The 24,518-nt window shown below is 39.6% G+C and overlaps 1 protein-coding gene across 1 annotated transcript in view; it reads right to left on the reverse strand.

The window, feature by feature from the left end:
• Positions 1-2,153: 2,153 nt before the first annotated feature.
• The window catches only part of vegfc (vascular endothelial growth factor c), a 48,922-nt gene continuing 26,557 nt past the window's right edge, over positions 2,154-24,518 (reverse strand). Inside the window, exons 4-7 of the mRNA XM_042485461.2 lie at positions 19,448-19,587; positions 11,268-11,410; positions 6,251-6,575; positions 2,154-2,779 (exon numbers count right to left, since the gene is read on the reverse strand). Coding sequence (XP_042341395.1) covers positions 2,671-2,779; positions 6,251-6,575; positions 11,268-11,410; positions 19,448-19,587 — 717 coding nt within the window. The 3' untranslated portion in view covers positions 2,154-2,670. The remainder of the gene's footprint in view (positions 2,780-6,250; positions 6,576-11,267; positions 11,411-19,447; positions 19,588-24,518) is intronic.

A 24,518-nucleotide genomic window follows, 5' to 3' on the forward strand; every position in this document is an offset into this window, starting at 1 on the left:
TAACAACTAATGTGAATTTAACATTCACACTTACAGTGTTTCCTGGGTCAAAGTCCTGTTGTAGCATTCACCTAAGTGGACTTTCTCACTCTTTTAACTACATTTGTCATTCTAACCATCAAATAATGACCGGGTCGGGTTTACTTTGGATTTGACTGAAAGCCTGGTGCATCTAAAGAGTGCATTACGGGTCTGTATTTGATACTGAGGGCCACTGACCAAGCAATTTTTGACGCCCTGGAAGTTAGACCAGGCTGACATTGTCCATGCAGACCACATACCTTATATAATACTGCAATACAACAAGCATCTGACATTTGAAGCACCTCTGTAATCTAATTTTAATCTAATTGACATTTCCTTCAGGAAAAATAACAATTCAGAAAAAAATGAAATTTTTTCACTTTCACTTTGAAACATGTATGAGATAATAAATGTATGTGTGCTTGCGTGTTCGATACTTGAAACTGGATCTTAGTTTATTTTGATGTCTGACTCTGTTGGTGGGACAAAGAGGCAAAGATACACACATTAAAAGACACACAAACACACTCACACATTAGCTGGGTTGACATGAGAGGTGATGGTGCTTCAACAGCTAACATTCTACATCTGGAGTGGATTATGAAGTATATCAACCTCTGGAGCAGCACGTCCTTTCTACACACACGCACACAGACACAGACACACACACACACACACACACACACACACACACACACACACACACAAACATCAACCTCTGCTCTGCTGCACTTGGAGCAAAAATGCTAACACACACACACACCTGTGGTGCCTGAATGATTGGCATGCATGTGTGTGTGCGTGTGTGTGTGTGTGTGTGAGTAGAGCATAAATCAAGCTGAAGAACAGAAAGACAGATAGTGATACAAGAGGAGACAGAAAAGAGAAAACCTCACCTTTCTCTCTCATCCATGGCTATCAGATAAAGGTATACAGTGCTCATGTCAGATTTGGAATGTGTGTGTGTGTGTGTGTGTGTGTGTGTGTGTGTGTGTGTGTGTGTGTGTGTGTGTGATTGAGAGAGACAGTCAGTTTGGACGGTTTGACATTTCTGCCAAACCTGCACTATCTATATTTATACAACATGATAAAACTTTTTTATATGCATTAAATAAACAAACTGCAAATTAAGTTTGAGATCGCTGTCTGCCAGAACCCTGAAAACCACAGAATCATACCCAGCTGACAGAGCCTGACAGTGAGTGGATCAGTTTTAACTGCTGGGTTGTTCAGCAGTGAAAAGCATCAGCATCTTAGTTTAATTTAAAAGCTGATGGATGTTTTCATATTTGCATGATGTTAACCTTCATTTGGACTCAGCCGTGTGTGTAGCCGCAGGGAGGACGACTCATTCCTGGAGAATGTCCAGGAAGGAAATGAGGAGGAAACAATAATATGGTTCGTTTTTTGATAACATGTCCATAAGAGAGACTCACAGGTCTTAACTGTCCAGGATCCTCTGAATGTGGTAATACTCCAATAAGTTAGTGTTGTGCATTATTTGTATTCAATCTACAAGAGCATTTTTTCTTTTATTCCAAGAAGAACCAGTATTTTGAAAGTTTACACCCGCAAATCCCATTTTCTTTAAATTACAGTGATTCTTAACATATTCCAATTTAATAGTATATAGTTGAATGTATCTGTCCTAACAGTCAGCTACAGGTTTCAGTTTATTTTCCATTAAACAATGTACAGCTTATTGCATGATGTAATCAATTACAGTGTAAATACACTTCTTTTTGAGATTATCATTGTGTAATAATGTTTTTAATTTGAATTGTATTGTTAAGAGTTGGCTGTGAAATGCATAGCTATGACAAGAATCAAACCCAGAAGAGGAATTAAAAAAAAATAGGAAAACATGAATTCGATAATGCCTTTAGATTTAAAATGCAGCTGTTGCCATAGGAATGAAAAGACCGCCTCCAACTCTGTATCCATGATGCCATAGCAAAAAATGAGTTGACTCGAGTTGAATTTAGCTGTGGCTTTTATCTTACGCCCCATATTTTACCATTGAACTTTTTAGACCACTGAGTGTTTATTTTCTGATGCTGAGGTGAATTAAGACTAGAATAACCTCAGTATAACATGCACCAGAACAGACAAACTAATGTTACAATATATAACATCCAGTATACTTTATTTTACACATATACTATACATGATACAAAAATATTGATCACAGTGTATTTTCATGGAAAAAGATTGAAATTGCAATGAACAGAGGTTGAAAAATAACATTTAATAAATTATATAATCAATATCTGACATAAGAATACTGAGACATAATTAATACAAAACCCCCCAAATATATAAAAAATATTTAGACAGTATTTTAAAACAAGTGTCGAGTGTTGACTTTCTCTCCTTCGGTCCTTCATTTTGTTTCTGGGCTCCGATCAGCCGCTCTCCCATTAAAACGTCCTCATAGCCGAGTCAGTGCATTTCCCACCTTCATATCACCAGAGCTTCCCATATCTGCGCTCCAGTCACTAAGGTTTCCCCACATTTATCAGGGTCCGCACACTTAGCTGCCATCACAGCTGATGGGGATACTCATGACCAGCAGCAGGATGGGTGATTAATTCTACTTGTTAAGTTTGTTATCTGCTCTGCAGCATTTACTTAGCATGTTAGCGGTTATTCCAGACGTCTCCAGTGGGACGGTACACAGCGACAGACTTCTTCGCTAAAGGAGAAACCTGGTTCACACCTTCGCCTTCTGACCTCACAGGGTGGCCTGAGACAACTGCAAAGACAAACAAAAAAAACAGTATTAGGCTTCAAAACAAATAAAGCAGCAACATATCTGCAGCAGGTCAGGTTAAGTAAGTAAAAAACAGGTAAAATCGATTTGTTTTGCAGGATTGGATCTCTTTCACAAATATAAAATGGTCTAATTTTGAGTGCAGAAGAAGATTAACCAAATAACCTGGTGAATACACAAACTGTGTATCAGCTGCTTTTGTTTTATCAATGTGGGCATGTTGGAAAGTCTAGATTATTCATAAATTAGTTGGTTGATACAATTATTTTTGCCAAAACTGGAAAAAAAAAACTTAATATATAACACTGAAAGAAAAAAAACTAAATGATTCATCCTCCTGGGAGCACGAATTTGCTCAATGCATTTATGTGACCATTATCTGACATCAGCGTAGGGTTGAAGCGATACACCGGTTTTATGGTATAATGTGATATGAAAGTTGATGATCATCATACTGTTGCTTATCTGCAATATTGAAATAAAATGCAATGAATCTCGCATATACTTCCATAAATAAAGAAAAAAAAAGGCTCAAGTCTTAATTTTAGTGATAAAACATTTGTTCAACTAAATCTAACCCTTCTGTTTTCATTCCTTTTAGCCTCATTTTGACTGATAATAACATTCATTCTGTAATACTGTGATACCATGAAACTGTGATATATTCTGATGAGATTGTTATGGTACCGTGAAAATTTCACATTGTTGCAATCTTACATCTGTGTGAATGGATCTCTGCTGTCAGACAGCTCACATGCAACCAAAAATGTCACACACATGGGCACTGAAATATAGAAGTCACACTTCTGAAACAGGCATTTGGGGGAAAAATGAATGTCATAGCGGTACAAGTTACATTATGCAAATGTTCACCATAGTGGTTTGATGACGTCACTTTGCATAATGATAAGCCATGTGCTTTTGTTTTGGAGAGTGTGTAACTTATTTTCAGAGAAATGGCCCTTCAGAGCAACGGAGCAATTGTTTTTGTTTTTTGTTTTGGTCCACTAGCTCCATCAGCGGCTATTGCAGATAAATCTGTGGAGAAAGAGGTGTGGATGGCATCAAGAGAGGAGGGAGGAGTGTTGGGACTGCGATGTGAAGGGTTTCACAAAGGAAGATTTCTTCCAAACCTAATGATGTCCAGGGCCACATTCCAATATCTCTGTCAACACCTCACGACAAGGCTGTCAAGGCATGTATGCGAGCTTCCCCCGTCAGAGAGCAACCTATCCCTGCAGCAGCGCAGCTACTCGTGCCTTTTCTGGTTTCAACAGACCGCTCTGATATTACCATTCTTACATCAGTCACAGCGGCCGGTGATCGAATATATAGCAGATTTAGAGCCATGTGGCCCAGATCTGAAAAGAAAAAAATTGGATTTATGTTGTCCATGCTACTGTGAAAAAATCTGTTTCGCATGATTAGAAAAAATCAGACGTGGATCACATTTGCTTATAATGTGAATGTAAAAACACATTCTCATCCCAACTTGTCACATGTTGCTGCTTTGTCAGTGGACTTGCTTGTCTACATATCAATCAGGTATCCTTCTGCGTAGGCTATTTACCCTCCAGGATGTCAACAAATGCACATGGTGGGATGGCGCTGCACATGCTCATGTTTAGGCAAATACAGCACATGGTAACCTATGGCTGGATGCCAACCTATGCGCATGCTGGCACGGATGGTTAGATTTAGGTTATAAAGTCACAGATGTTACTTTGTGTTTGGAGGCATTTGATAAGATATAGAGAAAAAACATCACAGTCATATGGTAAACGAACACTGGACTCCCGCATCAAAGTCCAGGTTTATTTGACCCATTCACCTCCCCTCCAATCCACCCTATAGGCACCCTCACGCTCCCTGTGTTATGTAATTTCTGGCAGTGTTACAACCTGACAATATCCTGCTGCGTTTCATGTACATGCGACAGGTTCCATGAGGCCATGTTCCAGATGCGGCAATAACAACAATAACAATATAATATTACGGCGACCATGCGCAAATGAAAGGTGCCTTTTGGCGTGGTGCACTTTCGCCATGAGCACTGACAGAGCGGTGCTATTTTACAAGTTCAGAATGAGAGCAGGCTGGAATGTAGCCTTACAGTCTACATTCATGATCCTCTGTGTCCCAAAAGCCTGCAGTTTTGAGTACAGCCAAACACTGCGAACAATGATTGAGAACCACTGCTGCCTCACAAAGACAAACACTCACCACTTTCCTGTGTGTTCTGAGGGTCAAAGGTTAAAACTAAGATTTAGACTTCATAACAGTAAAAACTAAAGCCGTCAGAGCTACTATGTGATTTATAACCCATGCCTGAACAACCAGAGCTTTCACCAGAACAGGATGTCAAAGTGTTTTTACTTCTGACACAGTTATTTTGGCATCAAGAAACAACATGACCTAAAACCTTTGACAGAGAACTTTTAACCCTAAGAATAAATGAATTTAAGTAACTTCAATCTCTGGACATGAAAATTGTCATGTACATGCTGTGTAAGTCAGTAGTGGCAACAAAATAACAGCTTGAAGCTGAAAATGAGTTCTGGCCTTCGAACGCTCATATCTGGTTGACCCCAGCCCAGAGTCAAGGTCTCCTATTGAATGATTACACAAGGAGTGGATCCATGAAATTCCCAAAAAACTCATGAAGCACTAGAGGGATGGAGTTTTGTTTTACGTAGCATTTGCTCACTTCATCAACACGACAAAGAGTCTGGGACTGGCATGTAATTGCCACTGCTTCTCTGGCTGCACGGCGTGTCACAGAACATTTAGCCATGGTTACTTAAAGAGATCTATGGGCCCATGATGAAATACACACAAGAGTTCAAATAGACACACACGCTCACTTTTAAACACGCACACACTAACAGTTGCATACACACCAGTGCCAGATCCCAGACACTAGATTCCTACCGTTACGTTATACTCATAAATCACTCTCAAACAAGGTCACAAAGGGTCAAGACTGGACGGGATGGATGGATGTGTGTGTATGTGTGTGTGTTTCCCTCTGTGCGGGGAGAGGAAATGGTTAACTGACAGCTAGGAGAAGTCATTAGCGCACTGAGGTCTTGTATTACACACCGGGTTCACAGCAATAACCACCGAACACTGCCGGACCAAAGCTTCCCTCTGGCTGAACAAAGCCACTAACATTGCCAATGTGTGTGTGTGTGTGTGTGTGTGTGTGTGTGTGTGTGTGTGTGTTTGAGCGGGGGTTGACTTCATTCTAGCATGATGCAACCACTGAACAAGTGAAATATAACTGGTTCCTTGAATTCACCATCACCTCCAACAATATACTTAATTTTTCAGGTGGCAGAGAAGACCAGGTATGAATCTGCCTTGACAAAAAATTCTTCTGGCCAAATGACAAAGTACTCTCACCCCAAAAGTGGCAACAGTTGATACTGAGCCCTTCACATTCCTCCTTACCTGCATGTGGCTGGGTGAAACCTCCTTCCTTTAAGGAAACACTTGTTTGGCGACTCATTGCATTCGCAGGAACACTTTGTTTTATTGAGGGGCTGCTGCCTCGGACACGTTTTGCTACATGTGCACTGACACGTCTCCTTATTGAAGATGAAGTTCTGCGGGCACGAGGGAGCAGGCGGGACATTGCAAACGCACTGGCAGGTGTTACGGTCGAGGTGTCGGTTAGGTCCACAGTCTTGAGTTTGATCTCCGCGCCGACACACACACTGACAGGTTTCTACATCCAGTTCCTTATCTGGGCCACACACATCTGCTGAGAAAATGTCTGAAGAAACAGAAGCAAAGGGAGCCATTAAGAAGGAGTTTGCCTTAAATAACTAGAGACAGAGAGTGTACTGATATACAAAATGTTCCAAATACAAATATATCAGCTAGACTGGTATCAATGTTTAAATCTGCAGCATACATAAAGTACAGTAAGAATAATGTTTCCAATATGAATGTATGGTTAATAATTGAAACACAAAGGTTTCCCATGTTCTTCTTTGTTGCTGTAAATGACAAAAAAACAAATAATACCCTCTGAAAAACATTGTTTAAACTGATGGCTATTGCTGTAAACACAACCACACATAAAAACTGTGTGTGTGACAATTGTTTGATGACACTAATAAACTATGAAACTGAGACATTCCTGAAATGAACTAGAGATGTTCTCTCTTTCCTCAGGGATAACACAGATGGTTCTCTTTCAAAATCATATTTTAGCTGAAAAACACAGTGAGAGACGGAGAGAGAGAGAGCAACAGAGTGTCTGGCAAATGGATGGTCACACTGTTCCATACACACATACTCTGTGTGTGTGTGTGTGTGTGTGTGTGTCTACAGATGAACAAACACAGATAACAAAGACACACAGTTTACTGTTGACAAAATGCAAGCTGTGTCTACTCCAGCATAGCTGACACAGACTAACAACCTAAATCACTGTAATGAGCTTGAACGGACCTTTATTCCCCCCCTGAGGACGACTGTTTTCAAGCTGAGAACAAAATCTAAAACCCAAACGCCAGAAAAAACATTTCTGCAAACTACAAATACGTTACATTTATGTTATGTACCGAATATGTTGAAACTTGAAATGCTTTAGCTTAAAATACTCAATTCAAGGAGAAAGAGCAGCAATATCTCCGCTTTTCGTGCTTATAAGAACATACAGTAACGGGTCCCAAAAAACCTGTTTGGTGCCTAAAATGCTGCTGGAAACACAGCAGTCACTCAACCTTGAAACTTCTTAGCATGATGTTAGATTTCTGACTAAAAGTTGAGCCACAGGGTTTTATATTCTCAGCGGACTAGAAATATCTACCGTTGCTTATATGTTGTATCTAAGGTTCATCCTTTTTGATGGAGTAGAGAATAACATTTCCATTGGGTAGTAATGATTCTTCCAGGCATTAGGTAAACCCTCAGGTATTACCAGGGAAACCGAGTTATGGCTTGTGAAAAACTTTTGATTTTAAGTGCAAAAAGCATAAAAACATATATGTGAATATTCTTATTTTTCATTTCTTTGGTAAGTGACCACGGTATAAGCAGGATAATGCCTTTCGAGGTGTACCTCATCGTTTTTTAATGGTCAACTTGGAGACGTGAACCATCTGATGCGCAGCCCTAACCCAAATCCTCTGCTGTGCATGGTTCACGCCTCCCCAGCAGCTAATAAAAACTGGTCATGCACATCTCCTCGGGCATTATCCTTTACTTGACAAGTCGCAGTATTATTACTAAAATGACAAAATTCAGGATGAAGATACACTGACCACACTTCTTCAGGGTAAAACCACCAAAACACTAACAATGTGTCCATCACTCTGTCCGTCTCATTCCATATAAATGTTTTTTATAAATGAGTTTTTTTTTAATTTTTTTTTTTTTTACATAGTCTCCACCTTTAACTTAACGTTAGAGGGACACAATGTGTTAATTGTCAATAAGTAGTCATTATATGCAGGATATAGAGAGGTAGTAAAAAGCCTATTTGCTTTCCACTAATCTGCACAGTAAATATCCTGCTATCTTTCACAGATAATTTGTTTTGGTCTGTAATATGTGTAATTCGCTGTGGAATCTGCGACTCTGGGGTCTCCGCATTCTGCTCGGTCTCGTTTGTTTACACATAGTCCAGAGTTTTATCATAGCCAAACACACATGAACACACACACAGAGGAACTCACACACACACACACACACACACACACACACACACACACACACTAATGCACACCAAACATACACAGACTCTCAACAAACACACTGCGGTCATAAATACTCCTCAGTGAACACATGAACATTCTCCTGTCACAAAGACTAACACAGAGAACGATGGCTCTACTAACAGTGTGTGTTTGTTTCGGTGTTTGGTATGCGTGTGCTCACTGCAGGCCTTGGGGACACTCCATCATGCAGCAACAGGCCACACTGATCAGTCTTATCTATTGGCAGCTACTGTATTTACTTGTACTGTGATGTAATCTATAGGTTCATCTGCAGTACTGCACTGTTCTGGCTTCAGAACAGTTTTGTAATCTGACCCCAAACTGCTTTCTGTGAGGTTTGCTTGAGCGCTTGTTCCAAGTTGGACTCAGCAAACTCTCTTGACTGCACAAACTTGTTGTATTTTGCTTGTTTCATCTAAAGCCACCTGTTCCTGCGATGCTGTGTTTCCCCCATTTTAGGATAAGTTTCATTTGCAAAACTTTAATCAAATGGTAAAATGTAGAACTTCATAACTGCAGAGCTGAAAGTAGTTGTTATATTAGCAGGCAAAACATTTTGCAGTTTGGCAATTAACATAACACATAACATGTTTGTTATCCTGTGTTTTCATTTATTTTATTTAATTTTTTAGCCATTTACATTGCTATTATTGTTTGTTAGTTTATATGACTTTATTTATATTTTAACTGTTTCTTGTTTATTTGTTGATTGTTTTTAATGTTGTTGTTCATGCTTGGCATCATTGTAAATGAGTAATAATTAGAAGTATCCATAATAATACTGAAAGAATAGGAAAATATTACTTCAGTTGTCAATTATAGCCTGATCGATACTGGTGTTTTGGTTTTTTTGATGTCAGAATATGTAAATTACCTCACACCAATCATTTCTGTACTGTATTTTCCTGTTAAATATTGGCAGTCATGTACATGATACAGATGCATCTGCAATAGGGTTATATAAGACTATAAACTGGCTGATTGGTCTAGTTCTGCTGTCAATGATGTATCATCTAAGAACCGTACTGTAACAAAAATAACGAGAAAGGTCTCACAGGAAGTCAAATGTCAAAATAGAATTACTACCTTATGGTTGTCTCCGCCAAAACAATCAAGTTTTATATTGCATCCATGTCTGTCCAGATTTGTATTTAGTCAGACAGTTGACAATGCTTCAAATATGGATGTTGCTGAAAAGAAGGAACAAGTTCGAAAACGTGGATGCTTCATACACGTATTCAACCACAGCAGCACTGAAAATCTATACAATCAGCATAGTTCCAAGCTGAGCACTAAAAACGAGTTTTATCAGTTCAGTGTCTGACCAAATGTCTCCCCTTCTGTTCCTAAGTTTTGGTGTTGAAAATGGCAAGAAAACATTATGATGCCATAGTGAACTTCACCTTTGACCTTTTCAACCTTTGACCTTTTGAAAACATAATATCATAACCTCATCATTTTATCTCATTAGACATTTATTTGAGATTTTATCATAATACACATATGAATGCTTCCCTAATGGCCATAAACATGTTTTGTAAGGTCACCATGACCTTTGACCACCACATTCCAGTCAGTTTATTGTTGACTCGAAGTGGATGTTTGTGCCAATTTGGAAAAATTTCCTCCTGGCGTCCCTGAGATAAAGCATTCAAGAGAGTGAGGTGGATGTGAGGTCACACTGACACTGACTTTTGACGACCAAAATCTACTCAACTCATCGAGTCCAAGTAGATGTGCCAAATTTGGAGAAAAACCCTTAAGGAGTTCTTGAGATATTGCATTTAAAAGAATGGAAGAATACATATCATAAAAACATAAAGCCTTGGGCCACAGCTGACGTTGGAGCAGAGGCTTAAAACCATTTTTCTTTAGCAAAGAATCATGAGTAAATGGGAGTTTGTTAAAAAGATACTTCAGTCAAAGATATAGTTGTTGGAAAAATAAACACACATTTCCAGGTGATGTCACACTGTTGGCTACAACAGACAAATTATTCCTTTGGAAAGTGACCTGCATAAAGACCCAAGGGCAACTTTTTAGATTTTTCAATTTACCTTGCAATGACTGAATTGTGTAAGCTGTCAAGCGAAAACACTGCCTTTTTTGTTTAGAAAAGACAACAATGCTACATCCAGTGACCTTTTCCTTTCTTACCACATGTGCCTCAACTATTCATCAAGTTGGAGAAATGATACTTGCTAAGTAAAAATACACTTTGATACATTTATAAAGCTGGCAGATATGCACTGCAGTGCTTAGTGCTCTACAGATGAGGTCCTTCTCACCACCTGTGGCAAACCTTTACAGTCAGTTCTCTCATGTTTAAGCCACATTATAGAGAATTCCCACCAGAGAGCTCCCATTAGCTGTAGTGCATTGAGCCGAGAGAAGTGGATTTAAGGAATGCAGTCAGTGCTGTGTAAACAGCAGCTGACGTCACTATAGTGTTTCCACATTAAAGGCTGTTTTCCTGTCTACATCATTAATTACATCTATAGGTTTCACAAAAATAAAGACACATTCACATGACCACACACACAGCTTCCAATGGCTCTGCCATCTACTCGGCTTATTACTATAATCTTAGTTTTGTTGGCAGCCGTCTTTTGTCATTTGGTCTGGGCTACTGCAGGAAAAGTAAGAAAACACAATTCCCTCTAGTGTTTTCTGAAAAAAGAAAAAAAGACAAGAAATGCTACAAAAATGTGTTTGTGTGCAAATCTGCAAACACTCACCGAGGTGCTGCTGGGAAGGCCTTGGAGGGGGCAGTGGTGGAGGAGGCGGGTTGTGGTGCACATTGGCGGTCATGCTGACACACCGACACTGCCTGCTGCTCCAAGACTGACCAGGAGGACACGTCCTGTTGGCTACTGGACACCTTCAGCAGAAAGAAAGATTTAAAATGGACACGACATGTTATTGCTTGCTTCAGAGGTATTGAAAAATCACAAATCAATTCAAATTTTGGTTAGTCAGATCCTATATGAAGATATTGTAAAGATATTATAGATATCCTATCCTACTACACGCCTTCATATTATATAGCTAATTACCAATGAAAACAGGCACTTAAGCTAGCTGTTGATTTGAAATACTGACCAGAAAATATAGATGCAGCAATTGTCTTTTAGCTCTAATTTTTTGTAAGTTTAAACTGCGAGACTTTTTCTGCACACACAAGACTTATTCCCCCCACTCAGCTCATCAACCTGTGTATATAAGCTTTGTCTTCACTCCACAACTCTGCCGGATAATTCTTTATAGTTCTGTAGTGCTCTCTGTGTTCCTTCAGTGCTTTTTTACCAGTCTTCGTGTTTTCACTGATTTTTTTTGCATGTGCTCAGCCTTCACCAAAGATTTTTCTTTGAGTCAGCCAGCTCCCTGCCTCCACCGCCTGCTCCTTTGTTTTCTGCTTTTGTACAATAAACTCTTTTTCAACATACCTACACAATGCATCTCACACTGCACGCTGTCATTTGATGCATTGTTATAGTAACACTATATTGCTTCTAGTCCCTTTCAGTTTGTCTCAAATAGGTCGCTGAATCATTACAGTCGTACTGACAGTTAACATGAAATAGTTTGGACAAAGACAAAAATGCTGATTTTCTTCGTGATTCAAAACATTTTTTTAGTTACAATCAATTTGTAGCTCCATTAAATGTTTCTCTTATGCTGCAATTCAAACTGAGAATTAATACCCTTCATTGGCCTAATTAGCCAATATGAGCATAATCAGCCATTAGCCAGTTTAATTCCCATTGTACTCAATCTGCACATGAGGATTCAGTCAGCTTTGATTGTCTTTTTTGGCTCATTGTTCAAGATAACTGGATCCCAATAGCTCTCACCAATCCTCCATGTAAAACTGAAGTTCAGTGCTGCCAATGTGTACAAGCCGTGCCAAATTGGCAGTCAGCCAAACTTAAATGAGTGATAGTGAGATGTGTGTCAATCCAAAGCAAGTCTGATATTTTTTGCACTCGTATTCAACAGATGGGCAGCACTCTGTAGAATGTGAAAGTGTAAAAACTGTTTGGTAATGATTTGGTGTATCTTCAAAGACTAACTTAACTTACAGCAGTGATGCTGGATGTGCTCAGAGGGGAAACAGGCTTGAACCTTTTAACCAGAGATGGCAGTTAGAAAGCAGCCTAGCCCTGATTTTCAGCTTGAGTGACTCTTTAATAACTATGGCAGCAAAGGTCACATTTCTCCAATAAATCCAATCTAATTGCATGTGAAAGATTCATTTTAAATGATCTTTAAAATGTTTGGAACAAAGTCTTAACGCTAAAACAAGTATCAACCGAGCCAAAAAAAAATGGAAAAGGGGAAACTTTTCAGAAAATGGGCACTTTGTTGGCTCTGTATGCGTGTGAATGTTAACTCTCTGATCCCGCTGCCCACGATAAGCCATTTGAGGGATTGTAGACAAATAAACACCTTGATCAAAGAAAGATTTCTTGGGTTGGCTTCAATCAGACGGACAGAGGGCAGAGGGAAGTAAGAGAGGATTATCTTTGATGGGATATCTCTGGGATTTTTACAGCCTTATGTCATTTTGGAATGAGCAATGCTTACATACAGTGACAGGCCCTCTAATGCTGCATTTATCAAGCTTTAGATATATATCCAATACTTAATCGTTACAAACCATGCAGCAGAACCAAAAAAAAAAGGATTTTGGTTGTACTTTCTCTACTTTACCAACAGCCAAAACTAAATGCCGAAGCATTACTTTTGAGCCCCAAAAATGGTATCTGGGGTAGCCCTACCTAACAGCCTCATAGATTCACTAGCACAGCTGTGCATGGAATAAATTTACCATACTGCAGTTACCATGTGCAGATATGCTATTGTTTGTAGCAATGCCATTTAAAGAATCATCAAATATCATATTTTTTTCTGTTGAGAGGTTTGGACAGAGAAACCTTCATTACACAGATTCCAAAGTTTCTATATTTGTGTGACAATTTAATGGTAAATGGATCAAACATGGCTTTGAACAATTTAGTTGATTGGGAGGCTTGAAGGAAGCAGATTGTGGACAAATAAACATCACCATCAAAGGCAGGCCTCTCGGGTCAACTTCAGATAGGTGGAGGAGAGTTACTGATATCTCTCTGAGGCTACAGCAGCTCTGTTTGCTATGTTAAGACCACATGAACTCATTATTTATTTTCTCTGGTTTCATTTCTTTTTTTTTAGTTTTCTTTCACCGATCCTCTTAAATGTTTTTTCCTTCTTTCTTACACCTCATTTCTTTTCTCCATTAACTGCTCTATTTAAAGTCAGGAACAACATTTTTACGGCCTTTAAAGTTTGCCATTGTTGCAGAAATTATAGAGACTGTCATGATTAACTTCCCACTCTGTGTTGATCGACAGTAATACATGAAGGTTTAAAATATCAGTGGTTTATAAGTAAAGGTTTCATAAGATGATTGCACATTTGTCTGTTGCTTTAGTTTTTTTTCAACAATATGTCTGGAATAAGTTGATTTAGCTAGCTAGTAATTACTAATGTATGAATAAATAAAAAAGGGAAATAACAGAAATAACAGCTGTAGAGAAAAATCCCAGCAGTAAAATGATGACACATGGAAACATGACTAACAAACACACACACACACACACACACACACACACACACACACATACATACATGAAAAACAGATTATTATCATCCACATATTTGCCATAAGTCTCTGGTGACGTCAGTCACTGTACAGGAAATGAGCAGGCTGACATTTATCAGCTGATGTGTCACTGTGAATATGAGTGGTTCTCTACTGAATCATGATGCCTTAACAATCCCTTAGATATCCAGTGTCCTCAGAGACAGGAACGTGTCAGTATTTAAGTACCTTACAAGGCGCTTTTTCATATTTTGAGTGATTTTCTGTCGTGTCAGTACAGTTAGACCAAGGAATAGTCAGAATTCTCTTAACATCGTTTTGAAAGACTACATTTCATTTTCTAGCTGTTATTTAAGAGTAGGCACTCTCCCAGCAAAAGAGGCACAATGAGTGACACACGTGTATGTTGATTAGTTGAACACAGCCAATGCAGCAACTGACATTTTTTAAAATCCACTAGCTGTTGAAACTACAGACAACACAAAAAACAAACAGCAACTTGCAACAGAAAATGGGAGGAAACATGGACAAATGGACCTACAGTGAAGTCTGGTCTTTACTGAACATAGAACTGTACTGTACAACACAACTTTGACTTGTCAATGCAAAATCTATGTTGCTGTACAAACCGCCGGCTACACTATTTCTCAGCGATGCTATTGGCAGTGTGACTGAAGGCAAGAAGCTCTCTGGGGAGCATCCCAGAGGGTAGTTCCTTTCAGGGAGTCCCCATGAAACTACGTTTTTGGCATTATTTCTGTCACTTATGATGACGTTTTTACTTACCAGATTTATTGTTGAGCTTTACAAAGCATTATCACTGCAACCAAGTCTATAGAAAGCAGAAATCAGGTCAAAAGCCACATGCAACACGCACGGAGGAGTCAGATGATAACACGGCCGGACGAAACTGTTTGGGTGCACCTGAATTGTTGAAGGACAGCATCAGGTAATAATGCTGCCAATGACCACGTAATACAAGGAGCATGAGTGCGCTTATAGGTGGGCGGGTGGGCAGGTGGTGAGGTGGCTGAACTATTTGGGAGTCCAGAGTTTGATTCCCATGTGAATGTGTGTTTTTTTTACACCTTACCATGTGCCTCTTTTGCCTAACTCTAACCATCCGTGACTTTGGTGCCTAATCCAAACCATCGCGACAGTCAGCGCTGTTATGTAAACATAGGGGCCGTGCTACTTTATCCCACCATGTACATTTGATGACATCACTATGGCGGCATCCCAGAGTATAAACAGCTGATGCACAAGGATACCTAAAACTTCATAGGTTAACGCGGAGGGTCACTGACCAAGCATCACCATGTGACAAGTTCGAAGTGGGAACGTGTTTCAAAAACAGGTGCAGTCATGTGATCAGACAGGTTGTAAACAAATCTCTGTTTCATTTGTCACACATGAAATGTTATGTCGCTCATTGCATAAAGAAAAGAAGTAAAGCAGGTCCAAGTTGGATCCAGAACTTGTTACACAAAACTGAATGAATTGATTGGCCAAAACTTGTGATATTTGTCTTTGGTTTCTCCTCAAAAAAAAGTTTGCAACACTCCAAAATGACAACAATACAGCCACTTTCTTATTTTGAGTAAAGGGCAGCCATCACATACTGGAACCTGGAAGAAACTGCTAATTTTTTGAAAATGAAAGGGACTTTTGTCCTTTGTCTATGGCCAAAGAACATCTTTATCACTTGTGGCGAGCACAAACATTAACTTTTGATGTCAGTATTTGGTCTTTACAATAAATGTAACAGAGGTAAGTTGTGGTCAAACCACATGAGAAAACACCACCAGCTACAAACACATGGTGTTCATGTCAGAAAAGTCAGCTGCTGTAGGGCGAGGAAAAATCAAAGGCTGTGGAAACCATTGCCTCCGAAGTCACTCTGTATTGCTTTTGTTAATTAGTATCAACTTGATAAATATGTCAAAAAATGTGATTATTCATATTATGGAAAACAAACTTCAGCCTGATGCTGACATTACTACGGAAACCAGATACCTTGTTTGGATTTCTACAAACTGCCAAGAAAAATACACTTCCTCTGTACACACACACACACACACAAACACACACACTCTATTATATAAAATACCACAATGAGAAAATGGTCTGGCTAAAAAGCAACATTTAGGGAACCGTTGACTCGGACACAGAGAGAGACAGCAGGCGGTGTGTTCGCAGACCGACAAATTGTTTTAAGTTGAGAAAGAGTCTGGCGACGACAAGAGACACAGTGTGGTTTCTATTCGAGCTACAGTGGCACAGACACATAAACGAAACGGACATGCTCACTAATGGGGGTCTAAGAGGAAAAAGAGGGATGAAAAAGATGGTGAGAATGAAAACAGAGATTTTGGGGAAAAAAGGCTGCTGGTGTGTTTCTCTCACTTCTAATGTGAAACATACGTGCGCTTCATGCTCACTTTTGTGTATTCTCACATGTTGGATGATTTGTAGGTGTGAAAATCTTCACAATGCGTTTCCTTTTCCAGCCATAATCTGACACACTGTAACAGCACTGTTTTGTGAGCGTGTTTTCATTTATATATTGTCAGATACCTGCACGTATCAACATTTCTCTAATGTCACAAGTGGTCCGACTCTCTCCCTCTCTCTCCCCCTCACATACACACACACACACACACTCCACAGCCTCAAGACCTGTTCACATAAATGTGAGCAACTACAACATCCACAGAAAGAAAACCTGAGTTTAGGGAGTGAAAACAATAGATCTTTCCTATGAGTCACTGTGAAAGTCTGAAGTCGTCTAAATGCATATGATTTCGATGTAATTTGCAGAACATTAGTCATATTATAGCAGCTTACATCCTACAGGTTACATTATAATGATATGTCTTTCAAACACATGCACAAACACACACACTCATACACACAGCCTTCATTGACGAAATCTTCTTGGTTTAGATTTATTGTGAAGTTCTATGACACATTTAAGTGCACATTCCATATTGAGCAGGTCATTACTCTCCAGTAGTGTTCCCAACCCACACACACACACACACACACACACACACACACACACACACACACACACACACACACAGGGAGGCTTCCTCTAACAACGTCTTCTTGAATTTCATCTGCATCGGGATCTGAGCATCGTTCATCACACTGCTTATTCACCTGATGTGAAAAATGAAAGGGACTGGAAAAAGAGCTGAGCAGCACGCAGTGGGGATTCCTCTCATATAGGTTACAAGGAGATTTCCTGCACATTAACTATAAGCATATATATCTATATATGGTGTTGGTAAAGATACATCAATATCAACCCCACACAGCATGTCTGCAATAAGCTACAAGATACTACAGTTCAGAAATGAAAACGATACTCTTGAGCTGAGTTATAACAGTGTTTCCTACAGAGTTTGTCCACCACAGGTTTATCTGTACACTGTAAAATGTACTGCTACCTAAAATATTAAAATCTGGAGTGAGCCTTAAAGGGGCAGTTCACCTCGAAATCAAAAATACATATATTCCCTCTTACCTTTAGTGCTATTTTTATCAGTCTAGATTGTTTTGCTGTGAGCTTCTGGGTGACGTAGCAGTTTCATGTAGAAACTACTTTCTTTCTACCAAGCTACACTCGCTAATCAAGTCACTGCACAGAAGGAGATGTGAATCTACTCAAGCAAACGAGGGTCCTGCTTGTGACAGTGTGAGATAAAAACATTAATGGCATCATCCCTGGCTGAGCTGTTATGTTACTTAGCTCAGTGGTGAGAAACAATAGATATGTGCTTGCTTCTACGCAGCCATGCAGTTAGAGGGTGTAGTTTGGTAAAAAGGAAATGGTTCCTACATGAAACTGCTCACACCAAGGTATGTAGATTATCTTGAGTAATCTGGTCATGATTTCTGGAAGGAGACATTGTTGTTGCGTTTTTTAAATATATCCTTTAGCCTAACCCACCACAAGCCGAGTGCCATCTAGTTCCATATCTATAAAATCTTTATTTTTGAATTGGGGGTGAACTGTCTCATTAAATTTGGGCTTTATCCATACAGAGTCTTTCTGGCACCACACCTGCTCATATTCAAACTCAGTAGCAGAAACTTGTTTCCAACCTGAAGCATTCCCCTTCACTGCTTGCTGGCAGAGCACCATGTCCTATGCCCCTTCACACTCAGCTGCAAACTGCCCCTGAAGTTCAAAGGTCAATGGCGCTGCAAGCAGGCCCAAGGCATCAGCACAACCACAACATCTGTTGCAGATCTGTCCATCCTGGAAGAGGGATTGCTCAGGGAGACTCGAATTGAATTAAATTGAATTGAATTGAATTGACTTGACTTGACTTGACTTGACTTGACTTGACTTGACTTGACTTGACTTGAATTGAATTGAATTGAATTGAATTGAATTGAATTGAATTGAACTGTATTGAATTGAATTGAATTGGAGTAAGAAGGTCGACAGACACTGGCAGAAGCACAGACACAAACTTAAGGTCAACAAACTGGAGACTGTCCTCTCCTAAGCAACATAATCTGTCCATAAAGATCACAAACTGAACAGGAGACAAGGGACAGACTTGGCAGTGTTCACCCTCTAAAAATGTTTTTTGTAATAAAACTGATGTGAGGCCAACTGTTGGAAGTGATGTCAACTCAACATGACATTAATTAATGAACTAAGACATAGAAATCATTGTAATGTATGTGCATCCTTCTGTTTTTAGGACCGACACCAAAACATACAGCATGGACCACTTCCTTATGGGATCCTGACTGTCAGAGAGTGTTATGAAGAGGTCATAAATCACTGCATGCTTCATTTAGGTATGCACTCAGGAACATACACACTCGTCATGTGAAGTTCTGAGAAGTTAATCAAGACATAATCTGAGAGTGTTTCCTAAAGTAACACCAACTGTACACACACACACACAGCACAGGAAGCAACGTCTGTAACAATAGATTCAAACTCTTGTTTTGAGTGTGTGTGTGTGTGTGTGTGTGTGTGTGTGCAATGAGAACACCTCGGCTAGAAAAAAGGAAAATGCTTCTCCCGTCCTACACACACACATACACACACACACACACACACTGAGAGCTGTGTGGAGACATGCACCAGACAGAGGTCTCTTGAGTGTGAATACTGTGTGAAAAGCTGACAGAACTGACAGAACTTGTGTGTGTGTGTATGTGTGTGTGTGTGTGTGTGTGTGAGAGAGCGAGAGAGAGAGAGATCCACAGAGACAGAATGATGCAGTGAGTACGAGCTCTTACTCAGGCAGGGATCTCCTTATGATGCTGTGAACTTGCTTGTAGACGTCCAGTTTGGACAGACAGCTGCACTGCGTGTGGTTGGCCACACTGATGGTCACTGGCTTGGTGCCTTGGGTGATTGGCACTGTGATCTCAAAAAGCTGCAAAAAGAGCAAAAGGAAAAAGAGAGAGAGACCAGGTGAATTAAGGCAAGGTGCAAAAGGCATGGTGGATCAGCACTATCAGAACATGAAATAGTTATCCAACAGTAAAATAGTCATGGAATAAACACAAACAGGTAGCTATATAATAGTGTTGGGTCACTTTCCAGTTTTACCTGTCCAGTCTGGTGCACGAGCTTTATTACATTTGATTTTAGGCAAAGCAGCTGAATCAGCGCTTGTCATTGTCACATATTCTTCTTCTAAAAAGTAGCTTACATCAGAAACCTCTGCTGAAGGCATCTCAGCATTTAATCCAACTTGTATTAAATTAGTGATTATGTTTGTTTCTAAACAGACTAACAGACCCACAAGTGTCTCAAAGGCACTGTGCAACATAAAGGAGATCAGATTTCAGTAGAGGCGGGAGGGGGTAAGACCGGTGCACATTTTGTTTGTTTACGAGAAAGTTAATGTGCTTTTTGGGATGACGAGATGAAACATGGCAGAGCATTAGAGAGCAAAAACTGCCTCAATATTGTTGTGTCACTTTACGCGCTGCTTTTCCTTCCTCTTTAGTGTTTATTGGCAGTTGGCAAACCGGCTTGGGGGTGCATTACTGCCACCAAGTGGACTGGAGTTTGTACACTCTCATTCATGGACTTTTTCAGTCTCATTATCTTCCAATTAGGAGCTACTGAGTTGAATGTATACCCAGTGGTAAAGTTTTGTACACCAGCCTGGTGTTTCGCTTAATGTCAAACTGGTTTAACATTTTTTACACTGCTCCAGCCCTACTGCAGGACAGGACTACTGGAAACTGCTGTCAAGTTTTTCTGTGAGGATGGTCACTGATTTTTACAGCAATTACCAACAAAATGCACACTCTTACATACCAATGGCATAGCTAAGGGGAGTAATTTGGGGTTCAGTATATTGCCCAATGGAAAAGGACATTTTTACATGTAGACTTCAAGGGCCAAAGATCGAACCAGTGACCCTCGAATCGGTAGGAAACCACTCTACCTCCTGAGTTACAGCTGCCCTGTATTTCTGTCCACCTGATGAATAATATTCATTCCTATTCTCTGTCAGCAGACCCGAGAAACACATCTGGCAGTTTAGCTTCTCATTTTTAACTTTGTCACCAGTACTCCTAATACTCTCAGTGTCAGCTGGACTTGCCATAAAAGTTTGATAAGGTGATGTCAATGTCCACCAGTCATCTAATGTAGTTTCTACTTTGTTTTTGCCTACATGTGTCACAATTAAATATATTTACATTTGTTTTGTGAAAATCCTGAAGGCAACTAAGTCCCATTCAATTGGCCTACACTTTGAATTTAATCAGTAAAGGTACTCTGTCAGAAGAAGCCACTATTTCACACATTCTTTCAACAATGACCCTTCAAAAGGGAACCCTTAACATGGAGTTGAACCTGAGGCTTCAATCACTGGGGAAATGAGCACATTTTAACCTGAAAACAATGGACGAGAATGTTAAGGATTACCACTTGAAGAACAAAGAGAGGAATAAGGAGCTGGGCTTGGTTTTTCACATGGCACTGATAAAGATACTTACACAAGACTGTTGTACAGAATATAACAGAAACCCTGAGAGCCACTTCTTTCTTTCAATCACAGAGTTGAACAGCATGAATGGAAACTAATTAGTCTCAATGACTCCTATTCAAGACCCTTAAACAGCTTAAACTGTCTCTGTCCCTCTCATCCTAATGAGGATATCATTAAGGCTGACCTCAGTCTTTTTGACCTGTTGGAGAGCTCACCATGGTTACAGCATACACACACACACACACACACACACACACACACACACACACACACACACACACACACACACACACACACACACACACACACAGCTCTTTCAGATCACGCTGACCACCACTGGGTTGAAAAGTTCGTCCAGGGCCTCATTACAAAAACCTCTTAAGTCTGAAATCCATCTTATCTCAGTTTAGGATGACATTCCAGATTTTTGGTATTACAGAAAAATGTTCCTATCTCATCTTCGGATAGGAATTAAACTTTTACAGATCCATCCTAACTTAGGGATTTCCCAAGTTAGGGATCATAGGACCCTGTCCTTAATTCAAAATAACTGACAGCAGCACTGTTGTTAGGTCTGCCCGGCAATGACAGTGAAGATGGAGAACAATAGGAAAACGGAAATATGATGATTAAAAGGCTACTCAACCCCTAAATTGTAGCTTTAAATTTCCTGAACCGTTTAAACTGCCAAGACGATTAACTTTGAATTTGATCAATGCGCTATGTCAAACTCTGAAGAGGCCTAAGGAGGCATGGAGCTCTGCCAGTGGCCATACAGATGCACTTAGATTTTTTTTTCTTGCTTAGGGTGACTTCCAGTCTGAAGTTGCAGATCTATCTTTACTATTACAGCCTTTCTTCTCACGCGACCTCACAGAGGTCACTCAAGCAATCTGAACTCTGGCGTCACTGAGACTTCCCACAAGGGCTATCCATCTTTAGTTGCCAACCAGTACATTTTAATCAAAGACACAGGTAGTCTCGTGTTCATTGTAAAGATAAGGCATTTGTGGACCTTCATAATGTTTTCGTAACTTGAAAAACACTCTTCTTATTGCATCCACACTGCAAAAACTAGGAATGATTGTAGCTTTTTGAATGACCTGCTGTGATGTTTAAGTAAGAAGGAAAAAAAAAACAAATTTAAACAGAATTAAAGACTGCAATGAAAAAGACAGAAAAAAGAAGAAAATAATGCTGTTGGTTTTTAGTTTGTGTTTTGGTATTTGTAGTGCTGAATGGAGAGCTCCCACTTTGCACACAATTCTTTCTTTGCCTTAATACGTGTTTGTACCACTGAATGTTGGTTTTCATTGTCATACAGCTACCTACTGTTTTCAGGACTTAGAGTGGTTTTTGTTTTTTTCCCAATTTGACCAATTGGAACATCTGTAACCAATACAAATCATAGGAAATTGTGAATTGTTGGTTATCAGTTCTGGACATCTGGACAGTGCTCCGATGTATGAAGAAGAAGCTATTATTCTTGTGAGTTTCATTACCTTCCTAGTTAGGTGTGTTTTGTTTGTTTTGTAAAGTTACTTTTTTTGCTGCAGGTGGTTTCATAAAGTGCTCAAAATGGAAAGGGTTATTTCTCTGAGGAGCATGAGGAACTCTAAACTTCATGCAGTGCTGCCTGATATTTTTGCTGTAGAAATGAAAGTTTTGCCTGATGATGTTGTTGCGAGAATTCTTAGGTCATCAAAAACATTGGGATTTCTTGTCTAGGTTCCATAAATATACAAAGCAAATTTCTTTGCCATCTGGCAGTTAGTTGTCACGATATCTTGCTATGGACTGGAACGTTGGAAGGAGGGACAGCCCAGCTGACATTACCATTGTTGGGCCCCATTGCCAGTGGAGCAAAAAAATAATACCTTTAACAAACCATATGTGAGGTATTAATGGTAACATAGCCAAGTATGACAAAACCAGAACACATTAGGCACAATATGGAAGAATGAAAGACAGAATGAAAATAGTGGCACACCGCAGAGTGAAATTTCATGACAGCGCAGGTGTTGAGCTAAACCCTTTTACAGAGAACCACCAGACAGACATAAACGCTTACAGATACTTACGGTCAGTCAAATTGTTAATTATACAGTTTAGCACAACTTCTATTACCTGCTAAGTGTCGAAACCTTTTAACAAGTGCCAGCTGCTTCAAGGCACTGCCAGAACAAATCAGCACAACAAAACTTTCAGGATGACGAAACAAACCACAGAGCGCTCTAAAAAGAAATGGCCACATTTGACTCTTCACCTTTCCATACATCCATTTCCAGACAAATTATTTATAATCACATTCAAGCAGTCATGAGAATTCAGTGGAACTGTAAATTTTCTATCTGATCTTCCATCATTTGAATGACATACTATGCAAATCTCCAAACTCTGGCCAGTAGTCTGAGACTGCAGCCAAACACAGCAGTTAGGAAAAACCAGCAGAGTGAAAGAATGTCTTGTGAAACCTCAAAAAGACTGTGTCTCAGCACCCACAGCCTTGTTACAGCTGCCAGGCGAAAGCCTCTCAGCTTCAACCTTGGCCTCCTTTTTTCTTACCTCAACTTAAGGGTGGCATGCCTCATGAAGTTTCATGATTATTTTGGGCCAAGAATCATTCAGACACCTTCGTCCAATTTTCAAAATGTGCAACAAGTCCGACTTTATCAAGTCCGATATTTGCTTTTCCAACGACAATGTTATGCTCTTTCAGTGAAGGGCAACAGAGCAATACAAAAGCATTTCAGACTCAAATGTACCAGTCGAACACCCTAACCATCCGAATCTGATCTATGGTACAGTGCTAACAGCTCATCAACAGCCAGGAAAGACAAAACTACAAGTGATATTTAGTCACCACATTAAACATTGTAACTACTTGTCCTGACTAAAAACATAAAGGCAAAGCTTTCTGTTTGCTCCCATTTTTCACAAGTTTAAATTATAGAACTAAGACTTTTATGCAAACAATAGATTAAATCCTCTCAAATTTTGTTGCAAATTTGATAAAATCTTTGTTAATGAGCACTTCTTTTTTAGATAATCCATCCACTTAGGAGATGTGGCATCAAGATGCTTATTAAAGAGCATGATTGCTACACAGGTGTGCCTTGGGCTGGTCACAATAAAACGTGACTCTAAAATGTGCACATCCCAATACATGAGTAATACAGTTTTTTTTTCAATATCAAACTGCAAATTCTAGAGTGACCTTTTATTGCCTGAGGCACTGCTGTGTGGTAGCCAAACGAGGCTGTTTAATCTGCATCTCGACTCAGACTATCACTCCATGCATACTAAAGCATTAGCATTATTCACTTTCCTCGATTCCGTTGTATTGTTGATACACA

The sequence above is a fragment of the Plectropomus leopardus genome, chromosome 3 (genome assembly GCF_026936395.1).
Source record: "Plectropomus leopardus strain MGB_pleo_1.0 chromosome 3, ASM2693639v1, whole genome shotgun sequence".
NCBI classification, from domain to species: domain Eukaryota; kingdom Metazoa; phylum Chordata; class Actinopteri; order Perciformes; family Serranidae; genus Plectropomus; species Plectropomus leopardus.